A 22000-nucleotide genomic window follows, 5' to 3' on the forward strand; every position below is an offset into this window, starting at 1 on the left:
TGCAAAGTGTGGACCCTGTTTAGATCCTGATTTAATTTAAACAGATCAACTGTAGTAAGATTTTACTTTTGAGACAACTGGGGAATTCGAAAATGCAGAGAGTATTAGTTAATATTTTGGAATTACTGTTAATTTTGTTAGGTACGACAATGGTATTGTGATTATATTTATAAAAATTTATCTTAGAAATGCTTAGGTATTGATGAAATGATGATCTCCCTTAGAAATACCATAGTGAGGGACTTCCCTGGTGGCACAGTGGTTAAGAATCCGCCTGCCAATGCAGGGGACACGGGTTCAAGCCCTGGTCCGGGAAGATCCCACATGCTGCAGAGCAACTAAGCCCGGTCGCCACAACTACTGAGCCTGCACTCTAGAGCCCGCAAGCCACAACTACTGAAGCCCACGTGCCTAGAGCCCGCGCTCCGCAGCAAGAAAAGCCACCGCAATGAGAAGCCCACACACCACAATGAAGAGTAGCCCCCACTCACTGCAACTAGAGAAAGCCCACGCACAGCAACAAAGACCCAATGCAGTCAAAATAAATTAAAAAAAAAAAAAAAAGAAAGAAATACCATGGTGGGTGCGTGGGTAGGAATAAGAATGGGGGTAAAGATTAAATAAGATTGAAAAACTGAGACATTTTATTTTTGCATGGGTGAAAATTTCTACAATAAAAGATTTTTAAAAACCCTTAGGAAAGCATAAGAAATGAATGTTTAAAGCAGAAATGAATATATTACAATACAGAACTCCAATAAAACTGTTAAGTCTGAGAGCTGGTTCTCTGAAAGACAACAAATTTTAAAAATCTGAAGTAATTTCCTGGAAATACAAAGTAACAAAACGAGTCAAACATCTAAAAAAGACCAGCTACACCTGCAGGTCTTGGCTCTGCTAATCCAACATTTAATCTCCAGACCTCTATTAACTTTGATTTTGGCATTATTCCAGCATTCTGCTGAGGAAATACTTTGAACATTGTATGAAGTTGTGGATTCCACAGATCTGTTGAGTTTTGAGACAACTGGTTCTTATTTTTATATTTTTGAGAAACTTAAATTTTTAAAAATATGTTTCAATGCGATTTTGAAACATAGAAGAGACTGCTTATCATCTTTATTGTTCACTTTAAGTCTATTCTCTGTGATGCAAATAGCTGCTGTGATAAATATTTGACTTAGAGGGTTTTTTTTGTCTTTTTTTTTTTTAAAAGAAATACCTGTCCTAAGAGGAAATACTGCCCATATTCACAGTGCTTAACATTTCTAAAGGCAAACCACTTCTAAAGCACTCACTTTTCACAAAACACCTCTGGTGAGGAACACAGAACAAATTCTTTGCTCTAAGTCCAGCAAATGCTCCGTGACTCACTTGCTCAGGTTCACAGTCAGTCAGTAATGGTGGGAGATTCCCAGCTGAGTAACCCTTATCCTCAGGGGCCCAAATTAAAGGGAAGCCCCAGCCACTGCTTGCTCATCTCATCGATGTCCCAGAAATCTTTGGCCTAATCCTCATTGGAAATTGCTCATATCTTCAATTTAACACAACCAACCAACCAACCTACTCATCAGCCTCATTTGATCCCTCTCAAGCACAGCTCTGTGAAGCAGCAACATCAGGGATCATTATCTCTTTTACACAATGGAAGCTGAAAGATGAAGTGCCAAGGTTTAAAAACAAAAACCCCAGAGCAGAGAGGCTTTGAATACTAAGTATATACCACTGGGCAATTTGAAACCCTGCCCCATTCCCCACTAGGAATCCAAGCGCATAAAAATAAATGTATAGCAGTCAGGATCCATCAATAATCTCAACCCCCTCACCCCAAAATTGACTCTTATAAACCTAGCCTTTGATCTAGTCTGCAACTATTCTCTCATTAACCCACGGTCAGTCTCTCTTTAGAGTACAAATTAAACAAGGCCACCATAAAGCTCCTTGGGACAAGAAGGCTCAAAACCACAAAAGGAAAGCCAATACCAGGAATGCTATAAACATTTCATTTTATTTTTTTTAAGAAAGTAGCTTCAGAAAAAGAGGAAAATAATCTAGGTCATATATATATATATATATATATATATATATATATATATATATATACACTTTTTAATAAAATCCTTTCTGTAATCTTCATGCATGAAGACCCAGGGAGGCATGCCATGTTGTCTGTGACAGCCCTCACACCACAGTCTCAGACCGTTACCTGGGGCTCCCCACAACTGTGGGCAGCAGTGTAGCAAAAGCCCCCTGCCTCCCCCTGAAGCCCAGATCCTTGCCTGCCTCAGTGATGGTTTCACCATCTGGGACTGTAAATGGAGGGTGGGAAATGCTCTGGGCTAAAGTGGGAGGGACAGGGAGGGCTACCCAACCTGCCATGTTTCATCCAAACTCTTCAGGCAAATCCAGACAGGAGGCCTAGCAAGATGACTGAAAACCAGGCACCAAACTGAATTCTGGGAGTTTCCCAGAGATGTGTGATCTGGTACCAAGAGCTCCTGCACGGGGAAGGTTTGGTGTTCACAGAACGTTCAAGGCAGGAAGAACAATCAAGCCTTGAAGCCCCACCCCTCGATGGCAGGCACTCACTTCTACCCTAAATGGGTCAGAAAGACCCTGTTCTGCTTCCTAATTCAGTCCAACTCTCTTCTGACGCCAAAAGTCAGTGTTAATCAACAACCTACTTCAGAGACAGATTCTCCTTCCTTCTGTGTGGATAGTTCACTTAAGGGAGGACAGTCCTAGGTCAACACATTTGTCCCATCACCTGTCCCACTCCTTCTAAAGAGTCCTAGTATAAAAGGGCAGGAGTAGGAGTAGGGTAGCAGTTTGGCATCGAGTCACAAGATCCAGAATGGCTGAGGGAGGAAAAGCATTCCCTGGTTCTCAGGGGGTGCGGGAATTCTGCCAAAGGTGCTTTACCGACGCTTTACTGACCATTTACAAAAAGAAAGGGAAAAAAAAAAAAGAATAGTCTTGAGGATGGTAAAAAAGAGACTTGGATCCTTTTTTGGGGGTTCCAAAAGCCCTTATGCTGTGTTTAGTATTAAGAAAGCCGTGAACAACTGGAGGTTGCTGCTTGGGCAGCAGGAAGGGAGGGTGGATTCCATGGCCAACCCAGAGAATGGCAAATGGTGCCAATCAACTCAACGTAGGGGACCTCTGCGTAGTGAGTGTGAATCGGCATGTGAGTGTGGTGCGCGGAGGCTGGGGCTCACTGGCTCCCCACAGTCAGTTCCCGCAGGTAGGACTGTGTGAGACTGCGCAGTTCCTCCAAGGCATAGTCCTCAGGCATGGGGAGCCGGCCAATGTGGGGAGCCAACAGGCGCAAAGGGACTCGCTGAGGGTCTGGCGTTGAGTCGGAGGTTGCATCAGGGGCATGCTGAAGGCTCAGTACCACCCGCAGCAGGTTGGCTACACGTTTGGCCATGTCTGGAGAAAGAGAGCAGAGTAAGCACCAAAGGACTGGGGGTGAGATGTGGGTATAATAATCATAAAGACAGGCAATGAGCAGGCAGGAAGGGGGAGGAGGCGAGAGGCTGACCTGACTGAGCCAGGCGATCCTTGGCATTGTAACACTGGATCTGCTCTATCCGGTTGCACAGTGAGGTCACTTTGGTATGTAACTGCTCTAGCTCATAACCTGAGCAATCCACCTACAAAGAAGCAGAGGAACCAATTAGGCCAAGAGGAGCTCCCATCACTCCAATCCTACCCACAGACTGACTATGCAACACTCTGAAACAAGAGTGAGGTGAGGGAGGGGAAAACCCAAGAAGCTGGCCGGCAGTGCCATGTCACCACCATCCAGTCTAGTCGCTGAGGATAAGATGAGACCTTAGCAATTATACACAACAGGAAAACAATATAGTGTACAGGGCCTAGGATTGGGCAAGTCTTGAAATCACCATTCGTGAACCATGTAACTATTAGGCTTTAACACTGCACCAAAAATCTACATAAATCTGGGTTCACAAACATGGTATTGATTTCTTAAGAGCACACAGTGAGAGGTGGAGCCCAAGCCAGCACTTAATTTAAGTCTCCTGACTCCAACTAAGAATCAGCATTTAATTATGCAGATAGTAACAGGAATTGTGGCTTTGTTAACAACAGAAATCAATTACTTTCATGCCAAATGTTATGTGAAACATCCTCACCAAATCTCTGACCTTACTTTATCTCTCAACCCTAAGCTTCTCATTTAAAACTAGGGGAAAAGATGAGAACAAGGGGAGGAGACTGACTATGGACAAGGCTTAGGAATGTCCATTGTACACACTACTTGGCAATAAGCACCAAAAAACGTTTTAAAGTTTTGATAGAGCTGTCATAGTAACTACATCAAATTAGCTTCATCAAAATATCCCTCCTGGGCTTCCCTGGTGGCGCAGTGGTTGAGAGTCCGCCTGCCGATGCAGAGGGACACGGGTTCGTGCCCCAGTCCGGGAGGATCCCACATGCTGTGGAGCGGCTGGGCCCGTAAGCCATGGCCGCTGAGCCTGCACATCCGGAGCCTGTGCTCTGCAACGGGAGCGGCCACAACAGCGAGAGGCCCGCGTACCGCAAAAAAAAAAAAAAAAAAAAAAATCCCTCCTACACTGACAGTGCTATCTCTGTCAATGAGTTTTTTAAGTCGTTGCTCAAGTCTTTGGAGGTCGCTATGGCTCTGTGGGCCAGGGAAAGGGGAAACTAGGCCGTGGTTTAAGGAACTCAGGCACCTGCTGTATATGATGGAGCATTTCGATGACCCGAATGTAGTCCAGGTAAACAAGCCCAGATGTCTCCCAGTCCTGGATTAGGCTGCTGCGCTCCGGGGGTGCCAGGTCTTCCAAGAACCCCTTCAGGTAGTCATAGTTCTCGTTAATAATGGCATCTGAAGAAACAAAACATTGACCAAAAGTGCACAAAGGAAGGACATGGAAGAAAGATCTAAGACAGGAAGAAAGGGAAAATTATGTTGGGTCAGACTTGAGAATTACAGTAGATATTTTGAAATTCTCTTAAGAAAACTGTGAAGAATTTCTAGCTTCAGTTTCCCAAACAGATATTTCTGGTGTTGCTGAATAAAACTCCCTAAATAAACAAAGAGTTTAACATAATTAGTGAACATCAAGAATATTCCTGGCAAATGGGAATGTAACAATATTGCTGTTGACCCCGCCCCTCACCCTTACCAAGCATCTTCTGCACAGAGAGCTTTTACAAAGTGTGATCTGATTCAAGTCTGCCATACCCTGTTCTGATCATCATTTCTGGCCTGACTCATCATGGGCTCAGAGACTGGAAGAATTGGGGGTAATTCCAGGAGACACAGGCCCTAGTCTGAAGCACTCACCAGAAGCTAAGTGCTGGATGACGAGTTTGTGGCAGCGGTTCCAGTGCCCCGCTTTAAATAAATAGAGGGCCTCCAAGTGCCTGTCGGATTCCATGTGTGCTCGCACTGCTTTGGCCTCATGAATCCACTCAGCAGGCACACAAAGCTTCTCGGTCAGGAAAATCTCCTTAGCCCATGATTCAGGGGTCTCCAACAGTTGGCAGTGCCGCGTAAGCAGCTCTCGAACAGCCTTCTCACGCATGCTATAGGAGGAAAGGTCAGCTGGGATAAATCTTATTCTCACTGATGGAGAAGGCTGCCTCAGACAGCTCACAGTGGCCCGTGAGGCAGTCTCTTAAACTGCAGGTCCTGACCCTTAGCGGATCACCTCAAACTTCATTTAAAAAGCTATCACACCAGCATTAATTTTTAAAATGAAACAGAATAGAAGCATTCTGTAAAAACATTATATTTTCAAGGTCAAAAAAGTCTGAAAACGAATACTCTTGGGAAGGTTGCCCACTACCCTGAAAAGGTTTTCTCCTGACTCAGCTCATTTCTTTCCTTTTTAAAAATTTTATTGGAGTACAGTTGATTTACAATGTTGTGTTAGTTTCAGGTGTACAGCAAAGTGATTCAGTTATACATGTACATATATTCATTCTTTTTTAGATTTTTTTCTCATATAGGTTATCACAGAATATTGAGTAGAGTTCCCTGTTCTCTATAGTAGGTCCTTGTTGTTTATCGATCTTATATATAGTAGTGTGTGTGTGTTCATCCCAGTAGGCTCATTTCTTTGTTTCCTTTCTCTAACAGGAGATGAAGGACTGGGATAGGGGAATTCTAGATCCACCAAGCACTCTGCAGTTTATTCCTAACCTCCTCCCTGCCCTCTCTCTTACGTGGTCAATGCAAGAAAACAAAGTAGTTTTTAAACATAAGGTCTCTTCCAGGTCGTTTTTTTCCCTTAAAAGTCATCAGCCTTCCTAATTCATTTTCTCTTTACTGCTAGACTTAGGCTAAACTCAATCTTTCTGCTCTCAAGGCCACTTAAATAGAGTCCTTCTGTGTCTGGGCCAAAGGATCAGTCATTTTAATTTCAGATCAAAGCTATTCTCCTCATCTTAGAGTCTTTTCTCAACTCCTAGCTTTTTCAAAGGACTCCCAATCTCATGACAACTGCCTCCTTTTTTCCTCCCCTTTAGGAAATAGGATCTGCTTTCCCACAGCCAATCATCAATCATCCCATCAGCCAGCCTTTTACCATGTGAAATTCTCCATGAGTGTGTTTAAATAAACTCAGAGGAAAATTCTGGGGTCATTTTGTTTCCTGGTAAGGAGCAAGAGGAAAGAGAAATTCCTTAAAAGTAAGGTTGTGCTGGATGCTTTACACTTTTAATTCCACAGTCACCTTTGAATAGAGATTAATATTTTAAAAAACTGAGGTCTACAGAGTGTCTTTACTCAAAGTCAAAAGTGAAGTAAGCTCTACCTTAGGTCAAAGTGAGTACATGGTGGAGCCAGAATTTAGAAAGCTCTGACTACAAAACAACTTCTTTCCATGCCCTAAGACATGACAGATAGAATAGTACAATGATTAAGAGCACAGACTCTGGGTGTCTTGAGTTGAAAGGCTCACTCTGCCATTTAGTAGCTATGTGACCTTGAACAAAAGTTACCTAATCTCTCTATCCCTTGGGTTGCTCATCTATAAAATAGACAGTAAGAGTGTCTCATAGGTTCATTATGAGCATTCAGTGAGTTAATATATTTAAAGTACTTGCAAGAGTGTATAAAGATCTATAAAAGCATTATATAACAAAGTATTATATAAATGTTTTTGTTCTTAGTGTTATGCCATGCTGCTACCATTAACAAAAAACCTCCAACTTCATCTCATTCAAAGCATGGAACAGAGATGTTTCTCTGGTTTTTGTTCAGCACAAAGAACCAAAACATTACACATCTAAGCAAGATTGTATTGGTAAATAGGTAAATACAACACTATCAAACTTGAGGGATAGGGGTGGGTGGATGGAAAGGGAAGGGCCAGTAAAGAAAAAGTAGGGGCCCTCCCTGCCAACCATTACTCCACAGATCCAACTCGGACAGCACTATTTCTGCATAATTCTAAACATGCCACATTCAAGGAATTTGTGCCTAGTTAATGGGGTTTCTCCACCCGGGCATATCTTTCCTTCCCACTTAATTATTTCCTATACCAATTTTACACATACTTTGAATCTTATCTCTAGAGAGACTCAGAGATTCTGCAGTTCACAGAGATCTCTTCTCCCTTCTCGGACTACTGGGAGGCCTTATGATAAATAGCACGATTTGGCACTTAACCAAAGGCAATCTTCTTTCTAACGTGTTCACATGAATACAGAGACAGTCTGGGCTGCAGCTTGAACTGTCTTAAGGTTTATCACAAGGCTGGACCCAAAAATACATTCTAAACACTTACTTGCTGAACTGAACCCTAAGAGACTGATTCCTTTGGCACTGCCCTGTAGCGCTGGATGCAACCAGTGTGTTTGATGGCTTCTTACTCACCTTGAGTTGTCAATGTGCAGGAGGACAAAGATGGCCCACTCCCAGAGCCCCTCACTTTCCAGCTGGCCAGCATAACTGGCCTGCAGCACACCCTCACACTGCTCTGAGAGATGGGTGTAGTTAAGAGCCCGCAGCACCTCCCACAAGTGCCAGCTTAGACGGTAGTCCAAAGGATCTGCTGTTATGCTTCGAGGCTCCAGCAGCTGGTTGAGATCATAATGTCTGCAAAGGAGAATGTGCTGAGAGTTACCAAACCCAGCTAGCAGCCCACCTGTACTGGACGAGTCAACTGTCTCAGCTACAGCTTACAAAACAATAAAGGCAGGCAGCCGGGAGCAGAAGCATCATAAGCCTTATAGTCTTCCTCCTCTAGGTTCAGCCACATTACCGATCTACCAAAAACCAAGGCACCTCGTCTTCGGTGGCTCTTCTACCAGGTGTGCTGGTAGTTGTTTGGTCTATTTTTACCATCCTGGTACAGGGAGTCTTCACAACTCTCTCCCTTCCATTCTTTCACTGTAGTATCAATTACTTTTCTTAACAATTTTGAAAATACACGTTAATTCAAAAAGAGACATGTACCACAATGTTCACTGCAGCACTATTTACAATTGCCAGGACATGGAACCAACCTAAATGTCCATCAACAGATGAATGGATAAAGAAGATGTGGCACATATATACAATGGAATATTACTCAGCCATAAAAAGAAACGAAACAGTTATTTGTAGTGAGGTGGATGGACCTAGAGTCTGTCATACAGAGTGAAGTCAGAAAGAGAAAAACAAATACCATATGCTAACACATATATACAGAATCTAAAAAAAAAAAAAAAAAGGTACTGATGAACCTAGTTGCAGGGCAAGAATAAAGATGCAGACATAGAGAATGGACTTGAGGACATGGGGTGGGAAGGGGAAGCTGGGGCGAAGTGAGAGTAGCATCGACATATATATACTACTGAATGGAAAATAGTTAGCTAGTGGGAAGCAGTCGCATAGCACAGGGAGATCAGCTCGGTGCCCTGCAATGACCTAGAGGTGTGGGATAGGGAGGATGGGAGGGAGGGAGACGCAAGAGGGAGGGGATATGGGGACATATGTATGCATATGGCTGATTCACTTTGTTGTACAACAGAAATTAACACAGTATTGTGAAGCCATTAGACTCCAATAAAGATCAAAAAATATATATAGTATCTTTCAGGTTGTTTTACTATCTGAAGTTGCTGGAATGCTACTTCACCTGTTTGTTTGAACAGCTAACTAGTCTTCTTTGTTGTTGTTTTATGTTCTTAGCTTCCAAGTCCCAGACCATAAGAACAGTAAGAACTAAGATCCCACACCTAAAAGTTTTAAAGACCTGGGCCTTGATTATCAACCAAAACTTTTCCCTTTCACCTCAGATCCCAGACATTTTACAAGTTCCTAACACCTCCCCAAGTAATGAGTAGTTTTTCTTGACCGGTGCTGTCAAACTGAACTCTGTGTGATGATGGAAATGTTCTATAATCTGCCTTGACCAATAAGATAGCCACTAGCCACATTAAACACTTGAAATATGGCTAGTGTGAATAAGTAATTATATTTAAAAACTAATTTAAAGTAGTATTATGAGAATAGCGGCCATTATACAGTGCAGTTCCTTACAGTTTATGTAAGGGTTTTAGTCATAGCAATTCTGCCTTACATGAGAAGAACACTTTATTATCTCATTCAGGCTTTGGTTTCTCTATTTCTGACACTTTGAGATATATGCTTTTCTTCCTCTTCCTTTTTTCTTTTTTTTTGACATTAAAAAAATTGACATACAGGGCTTCCCCTGGTGGCGCAGTGTCCACCTGCCGATGCAGGGGACGCGGGTTCGTGCCCCGGTCCGGGAGGATCCCACATGCCACGGAGCGGCTGGGCCCGTGAGCCATGGCCACTGGGCCTGTGCGTTTGGGGCCTGTGCTCCGCGACGGGAGGGGCTGCGGTGGTGGGAGGCCCGCGTACCGCAAAAATAAATAAATAAATAAATAAGAAAATTTGACATACAATAAACTGTACATATTTAGAATGTACAATTTTCATAAGTTTAAACATATATATACACCTGTGAAACTACCACCAAGGTCAAGATAACAAGCATACCCATCACCTCCAAAAGTTTCCTTAAGTCCCTCTGTGATCCCTCTCTCCTGCCCCTCCCTACACCTACCCTTCCCAGGCAACCACTGATCTTTCTATCATTATAGATTAGTTTGCATTTTCCAGAGTTTTACATAAATTAGAATCAAGCAGTAGGTACATTTTTGGGGGTATTTTTTTTTTCTCACCGCTTCAAAAATAAGTAAAAGTATTTTGTGATTCACCATGCTGTTGCATTTTATCAACAGTTCATTCTTTCTTACTGCTGAGATAGTATTCCATTGAATAGATGTACCACAATTTGCTTATCTAATCCCTGTTGATGGAAATTTGGGTTGTTTCCTGTTTTGGACCTTTACAAATAAAGCTGCTATCAACATATAAATAGACATATGTTTTCATTCCTCTTGGGTAAATACCTAGGAGTGGAATGGCTGGATCATATGTATGTAGCCATATGTTTAACTTTTTAAGCCGCCAAACTGTTTTTCCAAGTGCCAGTATTATTTTACATTTTCCCCCAGCAGGGTTGAGAATTCCAAATGCTCTGCTTCCATGATGACATTTGGTGCAGGTGTCTTAATTTTTAGCTATTCTAATAGATGGGTAGTGGCATCCCATGATGGCTTTAATTTGCATGTCCCTGATGTCTACTGATAAAAACTTTTCATGGGCTTTATATGTCCGTCCTCTTTGGGGAAGCATCCCTTTAAATATTTTCCCCAATTTTTAAATTGGATTGTTTTATTATTGAGTTCAGAGAATTCTTTACATGCTCTGGATAAAAGTCCTTTATCAGATATATGAATTGCAAGTATCTTCTCCCAATTTGTGGCTCATCTTTTCATTCTCTTAACAGTCTGTCTAATGAGTAGTAGTTTTTAATTTTGTTAAAGTCCAATTTATCAATTTTTTCTTTTATGGATATGTTTGGTATCTAAGAAATCTTTGCCTAACCCACAGTTGCAAAGATTTTCTTCTAAGAGGTTATTGTTTTAAGTTTGACATTTAGGTTTATGATTCATTTTGAGCTAGTTGACTAATTGAGATAACCAATGAAACCAAAAGCTGGAGACAGACTAATCAAGAGAAAAAGAGAGAAGACACAAATACCAGTATCATGGAAGAAAGAGACACAGCCACACATCCTACAGACATTAAAAAAGAATAAGGGGGCTTCCCTGGTGGCGCAGTGGTTAAGAGTTCGCCTGCTAATGCAGGGGACATGGGTTTGAGCCCTGGTTCGGGAGGATCCCACATGCCGCGCAGCAGCTAAGCCCGTGTGCCACGACTACTGAGCCTGTGCTCTGGCGCCCGCGAGCCACAACTACTGAGCCCACGTGCCGCAACTACTGAAGCCTGTGCGCCTAGAGCCAGTGCTCTGCAACAAGAGAGGCCACCGCAATGAGAAGCTCGTGCGCCGCAATGAAGAGTCGCCCCCGCTCGCTGCAACTAGAGAAAGCCCGCGTGCAGCAACAAAGACCCAATGCAGCCAAAAATGAATAAATAAATAATTTTAAAAAACGAATAAGGAGGGACTTCCCTGGTGGCTCAGTGGTTAGAATCTGCCTGCTAATGCAGTGGACACGGGTTCGACCCCTGGTCCAGGAAGGTCCCACATGCCACGAAGCAACTAAGTCCATGTGTAACAACTACTGAAGCCCGTGCGCCTAGAACCCGTGGCTCCGCAATAAGAGAAGCCACCACAATGAGAAGCCCGCGCACCACAACGAAGAGTAGCCCCTCCTCGCCACCAACTAGAGAAAGCCCGCGTGCAGCAACGAAGACCCAACACGGTCAAAAATGAGTGAATGAATGAATGAATGAATGAATAAATAAATAAATAAAAGAATATGGAAATGCTATAAGGAACTTTATGCTAATAAATTTGGTGACTTTGGTGAAACAGACAAATTCCTTAGGAAAAACAAATGAGCAAAACTGACTCAAGAATAAATAGAAAACCTCTACAGCTCTGTATCTATTAAAGAAACTGATTTTATAGTTTAAAAACTTCAATAAATTGGACTTTATAAAAATGTAAAACTTCTGTGCCTGTGTATTGGGAGAAAATAATTGCAAAAACACATTTATAATAAAGGACTTGCATCCTAAATATATAAAGAACTATTACAACACAATAACTATTAGGCGACCCTATTAAAAAAAGGGGGGCAAAAGGTTTCAAATAGATTTCAACAAGGAAGATATATAGATAGATGGTAAATAAGCACATGAAAAAATGCCTGCCACCATTGGGCATTAGGGAAATGCAAATTAAAACACAATTTTAATTATGTGTATTTTACCACAATAAAAGACTGTATTATTCTATAATTAATATAGTTAATTTAAAAGAAAGTATTTAAATAAAGAAATGAAATGAGATGTGAGCTAATACTTTTGACTGGAGAAAACCACTCAGTATTTCTGATAAGGTAAAAAGACAGCTCTGAGATAGTTTTGATTATCTGATTAGATATCATAGCATGTTAATATATTATATTAATTTCTTATTAAGCACACAAAAATGACACACCACTATGTGCCCACTAAAATGGTAAAATTTTAAAAGCTGACAATACCAAGTTTTGAAGAGGATATGGAGCAATTACAGATCTTGGTGGGAATGCAAAATGATACAAACATTTTTAGATACAAATGTTCATAGCAGCTTTATTCTTAACAGCCCAAAACAAGAAAACTGTCCATTAACAAATGAATAATAAATAAATTTCTGATACACATATTAACATGGATAAATCTCAGAATCACTATGCTGGGTAAAAGAAGCCAGGCACAAAAGATAACATACAGAATGATCCCAATTACATAAAATTCTATAACAGCAAAACTAATCTACAGTAATGAAAAGTCAGTCAGTAGCTGTCTGTGGTGTAGACTGATTGCAAAGGGACATGAGGTAACTTTTTGAGAGTAATGTACATGTTACCTTGATAGTGATGGTAGTTAGATTACATTAAAACATATCAAACCACAAATTCATTATGTGTAAAACTGTATCTCATTAAAGTTGATTAAAATAATTTTTAGATTTTAAAAAAACAATTTCATTTAAGTATAGTTGATTTAAAATGGGAATTTTTAGATTTCTAATTCCAGTTCCCATGCTCTTTGCACTCAATTACTGTAAGTTATATTTTGGTAATTTATATAGACTTTGGGCAATTTGACCACATATAAAAGGGAAAGGACTCCCTAGGGCTCATGGAACCCTCGAGTGACTGTAACATATGGCTCTGATTTACCTGTCACTATAGAGTTTTAGAAGGTGAAAGCAGACATCTTGAAGAGGTCTCAGTGAGTCTTGCTCCTCCTCTACCACAAAGCCAGAGTCCTCCAGGTATGAGGGAAGTGGGCAGCAGGCATATCTGTCACCCTCAGAGGTATTCTGAAGTTAAGAATTTGATAAAACAATACATCAGCTGCTAGTATGTTTCACTAGATTCTACTGTGTCTCAGTTACTCAGATGTGTATTAAGAATGGTGCGACATCCTCTAAAGGAGTGTTTCAAGGATTTTAAGCTTATTTTGATCAGTGACATATTCCATCTGCCTTCAATGGACTGGCAAAGACCTCAGACAGCTCTAACCCCACCACCTTTCTTGCCACAATTCTTATTACACTCAATTTTTTTTAGTGTTCTCTTTTTCCTGACAAATACTGATAATTCTGGCAAATGATATCAAAGACAATAAAAATGAACAGTAAGAGAAGAACCAAATAATGGCATTAAAAACATTAATAATCCTTTAACCTCCAAATGGACAAGGAATATGATATAGTGATATTTAGAGGCAAATTTCAGACCTGCTAATTTGGGGCTATACTAAACACGAGGTCAGGCTGTATCTCAGGGAATTCCTGAAGGAATAAGACAGCATTAGGAATGAAGAAAAACCCTCCAATGTTGAGGCAGGAAAACAGCAGTAAGAAAATAAATTGTGGAAACTCATCATATTAAACAAAATAGAAGCAGAAACTTGAAGAAGTTTCCCATCAGATTTCCTGTGTCCATTTCAATTCTATGGTACTTTTCCAAAAGCAGTTAGGAAAAAGTATTATGAAATGTGATTTGATGGTTTTTTCTCTGTAGTACTTTTCTGGCAAAAACAGAAATCCTACCAGGACTCTTTTGTTTGGCTATACTGGATACATATACCTGAAATGCTTCTTCATACATGCTGAGTGCCTTGGAAATGGAGGCTGTTGGTGGGAGCAAATACCAAAGATGGATAGCCAGGGACCTTTTCCAATCCAACTGTGAGCACACATTGATTTGCTTCTGCTCTGAGAGCTGCCATACCTACAGGAGACAAAATCACCATCACAGCTCTAAATTATACATTACCTTGTTACTGGCCAGGCCTGCACGTTGCTCACTTACTCAAGTTGATTCTAAATGATTTAAATAGCAGTGTTAATGATCCAGATATAAAATACACAGTCCCTTCGTAGCAGGTGATAGGGTGGACTTAGACAGTTAAGTGCTGAGAAGAGGTGAGAACCACTCATTGACCACAGCTGCCAACTTTAAGATGTGAATAAATTCTGATCAGTGATTTCATTTTCGGAAATTGACTTTAAGATGGCAAGCAACATGGGTAGGCAGCAAGAAAACTGGCTTAAAGTAATTATGATACATCATTCATAAAATGGAAGAGAAGTGGCTATTAAAAAAAAGAGAGGCGGGCTTCCCTGGTGGCGCAGTGGTTGAGAGTCCGCCTGCTGATGCAGGGGACAGGGGTTCATGCCCCGGTCCGGGAAGATCCCACATGTTGCGGAGCAGCTGGGCCCGTGAGCCATGGCTGCTGAGCCTGTGCTCCGCAACGGGAGAGGCCACAACAGTGAGAGGCCCGCGTACCACAAAAAAAAAAAAAAAAAAAAAAAAAAAAGAGAGGCCACACAACATGAAAAATGATCATATTCAGTAAGTTAAAAAAAAGGTTGCAGAACTGCTACATATAATTCATTTTATTTGAATATATAACAAGTGTAAATATGCACACATATATGTCAAAATAGACTTAAAATATGTCTAGAAAGACAGACAATGAATTACGTTGTTTATCACTATGATATAGGATATGGTGAATTTTAACATTTTAATTTCTATATAACCAGTATTTCTTCCCCACAATATTTTAAAATTTGAAAATATTTCTGCTCAAAGTTAAATACAAGTTGCTTAGTTATATGTAATAGTGTACAATTTACAAAGATAGCTCTTTGCCTTAACCTCAAGCAATCCTGAATCTATGAGAAAATTTATGTAAGTTTATGAGAAAAGAGAAAAATACCGGTTTTCCAGCCAAGAGGGCAAAGATACGCAGTCTCTCCTCCTCGATGAAACAGTCAGCCTGGAGCTGATGCCAATCTACCAGCTGCATAGTAAGCAGCTCCCGCACCGACTGGCTGCCAACCAACTGGGATAAAAGAAGGGCAAGACGATGATCACCTACAAGAGAAACAGTTCTCTGGTGATACTGAGAATTTACAGACTTGGGAAAACACTTGGGGGCATTATTTTATTTCTTCTGGCCCTCAAGAAACACCTCTGACTGCTCTCTGCAGTAGTGCTAAAATACTGATCAAGAACTTAACGTTTTTGGCTTGGGTAGAAAACCTTCAAAGTATTGTAGCTTAAACTAATTACATATAGATTATATAGTACACAGAGTTCAGTGTCAGATCTACTATTATTTCTGTGACCCTACACAAGGCACCTCATCTGTAAAATGGAGGGAAGTATCATTTGATTCAAAGGTCTACAGTGAAAACTGAGATGACATAACTGTAAACATGCCCAACTAGCAGGTACTATATAATGACACTGAGAAACGGCAAACTCAAACCTAGAGGAAAAACAAATGTATGATATAAAGAAAATGGTTGAGTTTTTCACTCTCTAGAGTCCAGTATCTCTTTTAATAAAAAATTTTAAGTACAAAGGCTTGAGGCAATAAAAAAATTCTAGGGACTTCCCTGGTGGCGCAGTGGTTAAGAATCGGACCGTCAATTCAGGGGACATGGGTTCAAGCCCTGGTCCGGGAAGATCCCACATGCCGCGGAGCAACTAAGCCCACGCACCTCAACTACTCAGCCTGCACTCTAGAGCCCGCGAGCCTCAACTACTGAGGCCCGCGCGCGTGCTTAGAGCCCATGCTCCACGACGAGAAGCCACTGTAATAAGAAGCCCGTGCACCGCAACGAAGAGTAGCCCCTGCTCACAGCAACTAGAGAAAGCCCACGCGCAGCAACGAAGACCCAACACAGCCAAAAAATAAATAAATAGATAGATAAATAAAATTTATCTAAGGTTATAAAAGGAAAACTGGAAGACAGAGTCCCTACCTATTCTGGAGGAACCGGCGATCTTCCTGGGAAGTTTATACTTAACATTCGGGTTAGAAGACAAGGGCAAACGCACGATTAAGGGGTAGGGACAGTGAATAGGAAGTAGGCAGGGGTGCAGAGAAGGACGGTATGCCCCACCTGACTGCTGGGCCAGGGAGCAGGCCTCACTGATCCTCTTGCCCGTGAGGTAGCTGAAGACAGCCTCCACAGGGTTGTCTTTTCGGGTTAAGGAGACTTCCTCCTCAATTTGAGGTGCAGCTGTATGGGACAGCCAGCGAGAGAAAGCTCTTCTTCGCTCCAGAATCTGAATGTATTCAGTGGGCTCATCCAGCTGGCTGTCAAGCTCCTTCAGGTGGCCCCATAGAGCTTCACATAATGTCCACGTTAGGCTCCAGTGCTTCACAACTAAGGAAGGGACAGGAAAATAATGCAATGACATGAAGCCATACAATAACTACAGAGAGGGGATCACTTCAATGTGGCATTAAAAATACATAAATTAATAAATACCCCAAACAACAACTCAAGTTGATTTCCCTGAATCTGTCTCCACCTCACTCACCTGTGTCTTACAAGCTCCAGAGGTGTGTGGTATTGCCTGCTCACTCCATGTATCCATGGTACTTACATAACAAATGTAACTCCAGGCTCCTTTAAACAGGTTCCTCTAGCCTAATTATGCCTACATATAGTCTCAAATGATAGAGAAAAATCCTCTAATTTGATCAAATTCGTTCAAAAAATGCTTTAAGAAATATAAAGTGCTCTGAAAACTTGTGAGGGATTATTATCTGCTATAGGCACAGCCTAACATTTTAGTGAGCCTAAATGATACTGTTCAAAGCACTCAGGAGTAAACCAACTCTCATCTACACAATATAACTATACAATAGTTACCACCTTCATTTTACAGATGAAGAAACTGAGGTACAGATCATTAAGTGACTTGCTCAAGGTTACAGGCAAGATGTAACAGAGCCAGGATTCAAACTCAAGTACTCAGAGTCCAACTCTATACTCTTAACCACTAATGCTACATTGCCCCTCACAAAGGAAAACAAAAAGGAAGCACTGTTTACCACCTTAAGCTACTTACAAGTATGCATTGGGAAGATGACTTACATATTTGAAGAGATAAGACAACTACAGCAAACACAAAGAAATGAACATAAACAATTCCCAAAATGTGTGGTATGGAACATTCTAATAGTCCCCATTTTTCAGTAAAAGTGACATGAAATGTTGTGTGAAACATGTAATTTTTCTACTTGAAATAGTAAGTGCCCAAATTAGAAAAGCCCTTTATGGAAGTACTGGTTCAGAAAAACATGATCAGAATCATTATAGAGGTAATAGTGAGAGAAGTCAGGAAGGGAAGTTATAACCACCAAAGTTGTTGGGAAGAACAAGTGGGACTTGAGTTGGACATGGAAGAATGGGTAGGACTTAGGTAGGATCTCTCGCCTGCTATGTTCTCCGGGTGGGGTAAGGGATCTAATTTTATAAGCCCATGGGATGTGACTGGCTACAGTTCCTTTGAACAGTGGCCTAAGAGTAATGATAAACAATGATGTGATTTCTTCCTGCTTGAGATTTTGCTCATCCCAACTCAACTACAGATAAGTGTAAGCTCAGGCATCCACCACTACATTGGCACAAGGAAACTGTGTCCTCCTATGAACATATGCTCCTACTCCTGTTCCTGGGGCATCAAGGGTTAGAAGTATAGTCCATACTTACTTTGTGGTTCCAGTAAGTCTCCTGATGCTTCCTTAACCCAATCTGCATAGTCATGAATGATAGCAACTCCCGGATTGGGGACAATGAGAGGACACAGCTCATCCACATGGACAGTGCTATGTTTTAATTTAAGCTCCAGAGATGTCTGGTATAATTGCAGGTCTTCATCCAGCTTCTTTTGCCTCAAACTGAGTTTTTCCAAATGAACTTTGAATGGAGACTCAGTTAGGCTACAAGAGAAAATAACAAATAAGAAAAGACAGATGGTAGAATTTTCCTACAATGAAACCTTTGTTTCTTTTTATAATTACAAAATAGGACACAAAACATTCCACTTTGATTTTAAAGAAAATTTGTTTCTTAATATCAAACTATAATGAATTTATTTGATATATATTGAGCAAATGACCTGACCCATGCATTCAGAATCCCAAGGTTTAAAAAAAAAAAAAAAAAAAAAAAGAATCCCAAGCCTTCTTAGGCCAGATTATAATAGGCATAGGAGTCAGTACAATTAGACCTGGAAATGGCTCTGCATGTATATGGATACTATGAAATCCAATGGTCAAAAGCCACTGTGGGACACCCGTTTCTCAAACCACACTTAACTCATTATGAGTTATCAGTATCAAAAGTCATGAGGCTAAGCTTACAGATACTAAAGAAGTGACTCAATTAAGATGAGCATACAGTTGAGCAGCCTTGATCCAATTTTTAGGACTGACATTAACAATCTCTAAAATATCATGACATCATGGATAACCTGGGTTTAGGATCAATATTCCTAATTGTGAGGTACAAGAGATGCTGTTGATTTTTTATTTCTTCAAAATCAACTCTCAAAACTAATAATAATAGGTGATCATAGTCACAATCTGTAGTAAAGATAGCAGTTTGTTACAATTATGAAAAGTAAATAAAAAAATGTTACAAATTTTACAAAAAACTGTATGCATACTAGGTAATGACTACCAGAACACTATATATATTTAAATATATATATATATAATCAGTATGGTAATATATAGTATATCAAGTATATACAGAACTATAATCATACATATGTAAATATTAATGGTGGGAACTGTGTAGAGATATATAACATGTATAATTATCAGATGTCATCTTATTTCCAAATACTTATGTATGGATTATCCACAGTTCATACATTTACCTTATTAAGTCTAAGACACAGGGAATGTGCTTTAATGAGAATATACCTTACTTATGAAGATATTACCAATATCTAAGTGAGAAAATAGAAAAATGACTAATGCAGTAAAAAGGATGAAAACTCAAGGAATGCTGCAGCATTAGCTTTGAGTCTGTTACTTTTCCACCTAAAGTTTAACCATTAGATAACTATTCTATACTCTTCATACCTTGATGGTACAAATGGAGCTATTAATCATTTTAGCTTTTAATTATACAAATAAAATTGTGCTAAGAATATATCTAGAAAGATCACAAAGCAGGGCCCTGAACATGGGTCTCCTGGTGATGAAAAGCTTTTTCTCACCTACCACGTTGCCCTTCTCAAAAAGCATAAGAATACGTGACTCACGATTTAACAGCTACTGGATTAGGCAGGAATCCATATTCCATAGAATCAGCAATCTGATGATTTTCCAGTTCCTGAGGGCCACTCAGCTGTTCTCCACTATTAGCAAGAGTCCAGTTAGGGCCCCAACCAACCCGAAATGAGCGTCCCATAAATAGGGCCAGGTCCATCAGGAGTTTCCCCTTTCCATAGGTGACAGATTTTTCAAGAGGGACTAGGCCTGGTTGTCTGCGTGTACCCACTGTTTTCAACTGAACCTCAGGGGCTGGGCTGGGCACCGTAAACACAGAGGTCAGGGGTGGAGGGACAGACCAAGGGGATGTGGATGGAATATTCATCAATGACGATGTTCTGGGAGTGCGACACTCTTGTAAAGAGGCACTTGGTGAAAGAAAAGTTCCACTTGCAAATTTTGATTGTAGTAACCCACCTACTAAAATAAGGAAAAAAAAAAAGACTATTAGAAAATACAGTCTATTGATTCTTGAACAACAACAACCATCAAGGCTGAAATTATAGTTTTATTAAGCTACTTAAATCACGTATAGATGACCAGGAGTAGCTTATATCAGACTCTACAGAAATTCCTCTTTCACACAGGAAATCAAGGCAGGAATTCTAATGATGATGATGTCACCAACAATAACAACATTAATAACACAACTACTACTACTACTACTATTTAAAAAAACTATCTAGCACTTATCTGCAGCAGACTCTATATAAGCCATTTATATACACTGTTTCATTTCATCCTTCAATAACTTTAAATGAAGAACATTACAGTCCTCACTTTTTTTTTTTTTTTGTTTTTTTTTTTTTTTTTTTTGCGGTACGCGGGCCTCTCACTGTTGTGGCCTCTCCCGTTGCGGAGCACAGGCTCCGGACGTGCAGGCTCAGCGGCCATGGCTCACAGGCTCAACTGCTCCATGGCATGTGGGATCTTCCCAGACCGGGGCACGAACCCGCGTCCCCTGCATCGGCAGGCAGACTCTCAACCACTGCGCCACCAGGGAAGCCCCCTCTACAGTCCTCACTTTATAGATGGGAAAACTGGGCTCAGTTAAGTGACTTGTCCAAATCCACAAAGCTACTAAGTGGCAGAACTAAGAGATAAACCCAGCTAAGTCTGACACCAATACTCATGCCCTTATCAGAATGCCAAATGTAACCTTTCCTAGTCAATATAAAAAGTTGGTAAGATCAAAAGTCAAATTCATACCACTCCAGTGCTCAATGTCAGACTTAAAGACAACAGAAACCTATCTGTGATTGCATATATGCCTTTCAGAGGCATCTTGTGATTGCATATATGCCTTTCAGAAGGATAGTTCTTGTTATTTTTGCCTGTTTTCCAATTTTATGTATTTCCTGTCTAAAGCAAGGACTTAGTTACTGAAGTATGAGATTTTCATGTAGTGTTCATTATGGGAAAGCTTGCTATAAATGTTTAACTGATGCTTTATTAAAGTATTTTTAAAAAGGAAAGTTAACTAGGGTACTCAAAAAAATTGAAAAATAAACATTTAGTTTTTTGTTTTTGTTTTTTTTTGGTACGCGGGCCTCTCCCGTTGTGGAGCACAGGCTCCAGATGCGCAGGCTCAGCGGCCATGGCTCATGGGTCCAGCTGCTCCGCGGCATGTGGGATCTTCCCGGACTGGGGCACGAACCCGTGTCCCCTGCATCGGAAGGCAGACTCTCAACCACTGTGCCGCCAGGGAAGCCCAAAAATTTAGTTTTTAAGGCAATATAACAAATATCTTCCTGGTAGTTCCTCTGGCTTTCAAACCGTTTTGAAATTACACCTGCTGAACTCCTCTGTTGATATCAATACTCTACCTCCAATCCCACATAGTTACAAGCCCACTAGAAGAGATAAGAAAAGCTTTAAAATGTACAGGCAACTGCTGTCCTGGGCATTTGGGAAGGTTTAGGGAAAGGTAGAAATCTGAAAAGTTTTGCACATTATAAGAAGCAACATTTGCCCCTAGAAAGCAATAAGGATAGTGTTAGAACTGCACAAAAAGAGTACAGAGCAAGACAACTTGCTGATTCCTCTAAGGTATGATAAAAATTAGGAAATCTGAGCTTACTATCTAACCCACACTCATAAGCAAATAAAAACATGCCCCCCAACAAAACAAATGCTTTTTTTCTCCATACAACTTCTGCATCTGCACCAGTGACCATGTTTTTTAAAAACTGGCCCCACCTAACAGGTACATTTATAAGAGTACATTTCTGCTTGGCATCATTATGTCATATGCCTTTAGGGAGTTGTTTGCTAGAGAAGTCAACTCAGCTTAGAAGAAGA

At 40.7% G+C, this 22000-nt stretch overlaps 1 protein-coding gene across 10 annotated transcripts in view; it reads right to left on the reverse strand.

The window, feature by feature from the left end:
- Positions 1-2030: 2030 nt before the first annotated feature.
- The window catches only part of NUP98 (nucleoporin 98 and 96 precursor), a 101034-nt gene continuing 81064 nt past the window's right edge, over positions 2031-22000 (reverse strand). For 6 of the 10 annotated variants that reach the window (XM_032639463.1, XM_032639461.1, XM_032639465.1 and 3 more), the window contains 11 exons: positions 19690-20119; positions 18126-18355; positions 16524-16790; positions 15329-15486; positions 14191-14334; positions 13276-13418; positions 7877-8098; positions 5339-5580; positions 4722-4876; positions 3545-3656; positions 2032-3432 (listed from right to left, as the gene is read on the reverse strand). In XM_032639463.1, coding sequence (XP_032495354.1) covers positions 3215-3432; positions 3545-3656; positions 4722-4876; positions 5339-5580; positions 7877-8098; positions 13276-13418; positions 14191-14334; positions 15329-15486; positions 16524-16790; positions 18126-18355; positions 19690-20119 — 2321 coding nt within the window. In that variant the 3' untranslated portion in view covers positions 2032-3214. Of the gene's footprint in view, positions 3433-3544; positions 3657-4721; positions 4877-5338; positions 5581-7876; positions 8099-13275; positions 13419-14190; positions 14335-15328; positions 15487-16523; positions 16791-18125; positions 18356-19689; positions 20120-22000 lie in introns of those variants that run through there. The other 4 variants (XM_032639460.1, XM_032639458.1, XM_032639464.1 and 1 more) reach the window with 3 other exon arrangements.

This window comes from Phocoena sinus, chromosome 8, assembly GCF_008692025.1.
Source record: "Phocoena sinus isolate mPhoSin1 chromosome 8, mPhoSin1.pri, whole genome shotgun sequence".
NCBI classification, from domain to species: Eukaryota; Metazoa; Chordata; class Mammalia; order Artiodactyla; family Phocoenidae; genus Phocoena; species Phocoena sinus.